The sequence below is a fragment of the Narcine bancroftii genome, chromosome 9, assembly GCF_036971445.1.
Source record: "Narcine bancroftii isolate sNarBan1 chromosome 9, sNarBan1.hap1, whole genome shotgun sequence".
Taxonomy (NCBI): Eukaryota; Metazoa; Chordata; class Chondrichthyes; order Torpediniformes; family Narcinidae; genus Narcine; species Narcine bancroftii.
In genome coordinates, this window is record NC_091477.1 from 80,370,703 (window position 1) to 80,378,924 (window position 8,222).

Below are 8,222 nucleotides of genomic sequence, written 5' to 3' on the forward strand. Positions count from 1 at the left end.
TTAGTAAGGGATTGCTTAAGGAGCCAGCTGGTGAGCAGGAAACCATCAACCATGTGTGCGTGTTCCAGACTTGCGTGATGATGAAATGAAATACAGAGGCACAAGATCAACTGGAAGTCACGAGGCAACACATCAGACTTACCAATTCATTCCTGGACTCCAGGCCTCTTCCATAACATATTGATCAATTGGGCAGGATACACCTCATGTCTGCTCCCTCCTCTCAACACCAACCACAGATGAAAAATTGGATCTGGCCCCAGTCATTTGAGGAGGACACAGGAACATATGATCGCAGTTGGTCATCAGGTCTTTCAAGCTGTGTTCCCCCACCCCACCCCTCCATCATTTAATATAATCATGGCTGATCTATGCTAGCCTCAGCTCCTTTTCTGTGTCATTTCGCTATACCCCTCTATTTCTTGTTCTTTACATTAATATATCTCCACTCTAAATACTTCTCATACAGAAAGTTCTGGAGATGCTTCGATGAGGTTTCCATCCACCTCAGTTGTAAATGACAAGCTCCTTATTTTGGTCATATTCCCTTGTTAGAGATACCTCACCTGTAAAATTATCCCAATAGCTAGCCTATTGGTATCAAATGGTTGAATAAGGTTATAAATGCACTGATTTACCACAGCTTACAAACAAATAGAGAATTCACACATTCGTTTCTTTCAGCACACACCATGAAGTCGACTTTCTTTTATTATTCACTAGACTCAACATTGTGTTCTTCAACACCCCAAACACCACCCAGCCAAACTCCTCTGACCTCCTCATTGCTCACAGCCATATGCGTGGTCCTGACGCTCTCACTCTCCTCGTCCTGTATCTGAGATTCATCACCCATATACTGACGCTAACACACCCGCGCATGCGGGCTATTACGCCCATGTGTCGCATCGGTTATGTCATCAGCAGCGCCCAACTCCATGACAAGGTCACCCTCATTTTTATAAAGTTCATTTAGGGCTCCAGCACCAATCCGTGCAGCACCTCAATATTCACAGTCTTCTAAGATAAAAAAAAAATGACCATTCATTTCTCAGCTTTCAGTCCATCAGACAACACCACCAATCTATGCCAGTATATTACTCCAATTCCATGCCCTTTAATATTGGCTAATATTCTCTGGGAGTGAGGATTTGCACACAGTTGTCACAAGCTGCACTCACAATTGCTTTCCACCAGGAAATAATTACTTGGGCCAGAACTTTCTCCTTTGACTAATCTCGAGCTGGTGCCTCACAGCTCCATTGATGCAGGCCTGATCCTAATCTCTGGTGCTATATGGATGGAGTTTGCACATTCCCTTGTGACAACATGGGTTTCCCTTGGGTGCTCAGGTTTCCTGGTGCATCCTAAAAAAAATGTTCATTGTAAATAGTTCCTAGAGTATAAGAAAGTTCCAGAATCATCAGGGAATTAATGAGATGTGGGGAGAATAAACGGAAATTAGTTCATCTTTGGAATAAATGGCTGTTGGATAATAGAACTCCATGGGCCAAAAAATATATTTCTGTGTTCCACACCACTACAATTCTATTCTGTCATGCATGGTATCTTATCAAAGGTTGAATAAATGTGCCACATCCACTGGTTCACCTTTATCTAATCTGCACTTATAATCTCAAACATCTCAAGCCAAGCTACGGATCATTAGTGATTTCCCCTTCGTAAATACACATTGGTTCTTAATCCTATTAATATTTTCCATATTCCCTGTTACCCTTTCCTTGCTAATAGATTCCAGCATTTTCCCATTCATGATCTATAATCCCAGTTTCTTTTCTTCCTCATTTCATTCTTAAAATGTGGGGTCATATTTGCCACTATCCAATCAGCAAGATCCATTTATGAAAATATGGAATTTTGGAAGATCTCACCCAGTATCCCCACTGATACTGCTTTTAAAATCTCAGAACATAGATCATGATGTCCTGGGGATTAGATTTCTGTAATACTCATTTATTATTAATGCAAATTTCTTTCAGCATTTTAATCAAAAGATTTTTAATTCTCCACTACTTCTACAAGATTTAGCATGTCTTACATGAAGATATACCCAAAATCTTGGTTTAAGTTCCTTTCCATTCTCTCATTTCCAATACAAATGTTTTGCCATTTGTGGACTGCTGCACAACGCGGAACAGCCATGACAGAAGGTCACCAAGATGTAAGGGACTGGGCAACCATAAAAGGTAGATACAACCACAGTTAAAAGGAAATCAGTAGTGCATGTTCCACGAAAATATATATGCAGATTTGAAAACAGATGATTAAGACTGTGTTGTGGGAAGATAAAACTGAAAAGGAAATGCTTTTGCAAGTTCCCCAAGATCAAAAAATATATAAAAGCAGATCACTGCACCCTCAAATCAGATCAGCTTTCCACTCTCCTGATCGCCTCACTATTGAAACTTCCTGTATTAAATCACCAGAATGAAACCAATTGTCTACAGCTGTAGGATCCTGTCCATGGCATTATTGCTCAGACTGTTGGTGCTCAACACAATAGAAATGTTCCCATTTGCAAGTCAACACATCCTAATGTTTGGCTTTACTTGAATCTTTCAGCTAATGCTGTCTAATCTTCAGTTGACACTGTTTTATTTGTTTTGCTATTTTGCTATTTTTAACCAACTTTCTTCGATTTTTGCTTTAAACAGATGCTTAGTCTCCAATAAATTGTTGTCTTGCATATTCAAGAAAACTTTTACCTGTGAGACTAATTCGAGGTTATGTGAGGCAGTTTTCCAATGAACTCTGTGAAATTAATGCTGTCATTAAGTGCAAAATCTTTGCCTGTTAAAATGAGGATTGCATTTAAGTTATTCTTATGTTTGCTAAATGTATCGGAAATGTATGTGAACCTATCAGTGTAATCAAGGTTCTTCCAAAAAAAAACTTTTCACAGATTTTACACAAGGAGACGCCGAAGTATTTGTGCAAACCCTGAAGATAAGTGGGTGAAGTAAGGAAATAAAAAGCTATTCTAAATAAAGTATCTAATTTTAATTAAACTGTTGATCTATGACCCTCTAAAAGTAACAAGCTATACCAAGTCCACTGGTTTGCTGAATTAAGAAATTCCTTGCAATTATGAATGTACTGAATTGCAAGATTTTAACACCTTACCATTTTGTTGTATTAATTTATGTTGACAAAGGTTAAAAAGCGACCAGAGTGACAAACTATTGCCTTCCTTAATGAGCCCAGGCAGGGTTCTTTACCATTTGTTTTCCACCATGCTGCCTAGCACCTGCCTTTGGAGATGACTGCGTGTCCCTGACGGCACCCTAGTTCCCAGCTCCGGTGGCAGCCGATGACAATGGGGCCAACTTTTGATCTTTTGCTGACCACTACAGCTGCACCACAGTATTTGAGTGGACTCCTCATGGTGCCCAGTGCATTAGCATGAGCATTCATAAATGCATGGCCTGAGGCTGAAAAGCCAATATGTCAAGCAGAGGCTAGATTAAAACTGGTGCAAGACCAATAATCATATTCAAATTAACATGAGAAAAGCAACAGTCAGCAGGAAAGGATAGCAGTTATTATTAATTATTCATTTAGTTTTCAATGGTTTTTATAGTTATCATGTATGAATAAATTTAGAGTATATTAAATGCATAAAGCAATATAGCTATTGTATTTTAATGGGTTCCAAATGCTATTGAATGTTTGTGTTCAACAAAGATATTGAGTAATATTTAGACCTTGTCATTCAATAATACTGATAGCTCTGTCGAAATATGAGCCTGAGGCAGATGGGGTTGGCTAGAGGCTGGAGGCAGGGGCAGGTTTGGGTTCTCGGACCTCACGAGATGTCAACACTGATCTGTGAATACGGCTGACTCTCTCTTGCCCTGGGTTGGGTCATGAAGAAGTCTGGGAGCCAGGCTCCCTGTAGAAGTCTGTATGTTGGGGCTACATTGGAAGATGAAGTGCAGCTTCAAGTCAGTGGAAGATTTGTTTCATTATTTGAAATAAATTTCACTGAGTACAATTAGTGTCAATTGTTGGAATAACGAATCTAATAAACTACATCAAGTTGAAGTGCCTAGCCATTGATTTTAAGGGATGTTTTAACTCATTCCACTTTTATGTCTATGTTCTGGAAATGAAATGAAACAGACCTGAAAGACTGCATTATCTAAATTCCATGTGCATCAAAAAATGCCACTTTCTAATAATAATGGAAAATGATTATGCTTATTTTTAATTCATTATTTACTTCAGCATATGATTTGTTCATCTCTCCTTACATTCTCCATATGTGTCCAGCCATTGGTGCTGTTAAGCTATTGTTCTCAAAAATCACTGTGAATGTTTTACATTATCAAATGTATTTTACAGATTAATAAACATTATTTTTGAGCATTATTATTAACATGTACACATTCAGGTTAAAGCAGACTCACTTATTAAGGTTGAACTATTGTATTCTTTGCATCAATTTTTTTACCAATGATGGAATAACTCTTGAAGCCCGATAAGCTGGAGATCGACCCACATCGCTAGAAGCCTCAGAGAACTCTGAACTCTGGCTATGCTGCTTTGAAGACTGTCTGCAAAATTCCACTGGAATTGTGGCCACAGATGCAAACAAGCTGTGCCTACTCTTCTCCCAGGTCGCACATCAAGGGTTTCTGATGGACAAGGACGTCTCAACGTATGAGGAGGTAATGGGCATACTGAAAGGTCAGTACAGGGAGAAAGTCAATGAAGTGTATGCCAGGCATATACTGGCTACCTGCTGACAATGACCTGGAGAATTGAGCAATGAGTTCCTCCAGGCTCTGTGGGGACTTGCACAAGCATGCAACTTCCAGCAGACATGATCTGGGATGTCTATGTCATGGGCGTCAAATCGGATTACATAAACCAGAAACTACTTGACAGAGTAAGTTGGACTTAAAGAGGATGATCGATCTAGTCAAATCGGTGGAGATCGCCCTCTGCAACTTGGAAGTTTACTCGGCAAATGCAGCATCGGCCGTGAGGTCCACACTGGTGCTGCTATCCTGGGATATGGAAGTAAAAATCAGCAGTCCACTACCATGTCCAATTAGTGAGCCCACCATAGCTGCGATCTCCTTTGAACACCCGAAGTGCTACTTCTCTTGTCAGCCAAAGCACCCATGCAAACACTGCCCGGTGAAAGACGCGATGTGCTCAAAGTGTAGTAAGAGGGACACTATACAAAGGTATGCTGATCACAGCCGCCTTCTAGTTCCAGCGTCACTGCATGCGCAGCATGGGGGCCACCATCTTGGATGCCTTCAACTTCTGGGGATGACCACTCCATGGCACGGGTGCCACCTTTATGCTCCCAGACTACAATTCAGTATGGGTCAGACCATAAATCGATACTGGCCTCTGTTGTTTTGGATCAAAACAGCTTGCACCAGCTCTCCCGGTCAATGATGGACATCTCAATCAACGATTAGGTGTTGAGATGTTTTTTCGATAGTGGGAGCACAGAGAGTTTAAACGGTCCAGTTCTACTCCCTTAAAGCAAGGCCAGTAAACTATAAAGTCTCCCGGTCCTCAAAATCCCACTCGGCTTAGATCTGTCATGATGCAGCATGACAGTCCTCTCCTCCCCTCATAGTCTGCAACCCACAGTTCATTCACCCCCGACCACTCCCCCCCACCGCCTTCTCCCCTATTTAGCTGACACAGCCAACATGCAGTCTCTCTATTCCCCATATTGACCCCCAACCGCTATTCATGAATCTCACCCCAACTGTAAACCAGTCACCACAAAATGCTGGCAATGCAGTGAAGGGGACAGGGCATTCCTTAAAACTGAGGTGTGATGGCTCTTGTATGAGGGGCTCATCGAGGCCAGTACCAGCCAGTGGAGAACTCAGGTAGTGGTGGTTAAGAGTAGGAGAAAACACAGAATGATGATTGATTACAGCCAGACTATTAACCTCTATACACAGCTGGATGTTTATCGGCTCCCTCGCATTGCGGATATGGTCAATCACGTTGCCCAATATCATGTGTCCTCTACAATAGACCTGAAATCAGCCTACCACCAACTCCCCATCCGTCCAGAGGACAGCTAGTCCCCCTTTTTTGAGGTGGATGGCCACCTCTATCATTTCTATCGGGTTCCCTCTGGTGTTACCAATGGTGCCTCCATCTTCCATGGTGGACCAAAATTACCAGCACACCACCTTCCCATACCTGGATAATGTTACGATCTGTGGCCAGGACTTGCAAGATCATGACCCCAACCTCCAGAAATCCCTCATGACCGCCAAGGGCCTAAACCTAACCTACAACAGGGATAAATGTGTTTTCCCGCACTACCTGCCTGGCGATTCTTGGGTGTGTTGTGGAGGAATGGAGTCATTGGCCCCAACCCCGACCACATTCATCCTCTGCTCCAACTCCCCTCCCCCACAACCTCAAAGCCCTGAAAAGGTGCCTGGGATACTTCTCCTATTATGCCCAGTGGGTCCCCAATTATGCAGACAAAGCCCACCCCCTCACCAAATCCACATCTTTCCCCTGACAAGAGAGGCCCAGGCAGCCTTCTGCTGGATAAAAGAGGACATCATCAAAGCCACTAAGCAGGCAGTGGATGAATCCAGGTGGAGACCAATGCGTCTGATTTCACCCTGACCGCCACCCTTTTCTCATTCCCTCCAGGGCCCAGAAGTCCAACACACCTCCATCAAGAAGGAAGCTCAGGCAAAAGTTGAGGTGGTGTGGCACTGGAGACATTACCTGGCTGGCAGACCTTTTACCTTGCTCACAGACAAATGAGCCATACATTCATGTTTAGCAACAAACAACAGGGTAAGATGAAGAACAACAAAATTTTGAGGTGGAAGATCAAACTCTCCACCTATAACTATGACATCCTGAACCTCCTAGGGAAGGTCAATGAGCCCCAAGATACCCTGTCCCAAGGAACATGTGTCAGTGAACGGATAGACCACCTCAAAACCCATCACAATGAATTCTGCCACTCCGGTGTCACAAGATTTTTTTTCATTTCATCTAATCTCGAAATCTCCCTTACTCTATCGGGGATGTCAGAGACATGACTAGGGTCTGTCGGGTCTGTGCAGAATGCAAACTACACTTCTACCAACCAGATAGGGCACACCTGGTAAAGCCCACATGGCCTTTCGAATGCCTGAGTATGGACTTGAAGGGGCTCCTCCCCTCCACCAACTGCAATGTGTATTTCCTCATGGTCATCGATGAGTACTCACGTTTCCTCTTTGCCATCCCTTGCTCAGACATGACCACAATCTCAGACCTCAGAGCACTGTGCAACCTATTCATGTTGTTCAGGTAACTATCATATATCCACATCGACCGGAGGTCCTCGTTCATGAGCGACAAGCTGCACCAGTACCTGCTGGCCAGAGGGATTGCCTCCAGCAGGACCACTAGTTATAACCCCCCCCCCCCAAGGGAACAGCCAGGTAGAGAGGGAGAATGCCACCATGTGAAATGTCATCCTTCTTGCCCTTAAGTCTAGGGGGCTGTCTGCTTCTCACTGGCAGGAGGTCCTTCCCAAGATGCTCCACACAACCAGGTTGCTGCTACATACTGCCATCATTGCTACCCCTGATGAATGAACCTTTGCTCTGCCATCCTGGTTGACGTCCCCAGGGCCAGTCCTGCTAGAGAAGCGTGAGGGGCAATGAAACTGACCAACTGGTCGAAAGAATCCAGCTCCTCCATGGAAATCCCCAATACACACAGGTAGCTTACCCGGATGGCCGCGAGGAAAGTGTTTCCATCAAGGACTTCATGTGTGTGGGAGCAACCGAGGAGCATAGCCACCAAACAGCACCCTCCCCTTACATGGACACTCACAACATCCCATGGCACCCTAGTCCAATCCCAATCACTCTCATCGAACCATCCTGCCCCCAGCACATCCACACAGCACTGGAGGCTCCAGGACTCAACAACAGCCCCAGCTACAGCCCAGCAATTGACTGTCCAATGATCACAACAAAAGACCAGCCCAACAGACAGACTTAATCTGTAAAGACTTATGCGCCACTTCACCCCGCAGGATTAAAAAAAAAACAAGGTGTGAATGTGGTGAACTGTTGCACACATTTATCTGACTCTGCCCCCTGAAGTAACTCTACCCTTAGCTCCTCCCTCTTAACCCTGTATAAAAACTCCAACACCATAACTCCTCCCCAGAAAGCTTGGTTCACAGCATG

At 43.7% G+C, this 8,222-nt stretch overlaps 1 protein-coding gene across 1 annotated transcript; it reads left to right on the forward strand.

The window, feature by feature from the left end:
- Positions 1-880: 880 nt before the first annotated feature.
- LOC138743578 (C-C motif chemokine 20-like) lies at positions 881-4,769 on the forward strand. The gene is made up of 4 exons (XM_069899096.1): positions 881-946; positions 2,684-2,796; positions 2,924-2,975; positions 4,641-4,769. The coding sequence occupies exons 1-4, from the start codon at positions 881-883 to the stop codon at positions 4,767-4,769; spliced, it is 360 nt and encodes a 119-aa protein (XP_069755197.1).
- The last annotated feature ends 3,453 nt before the right edge of the window (positions 4,770-8,222 follow it).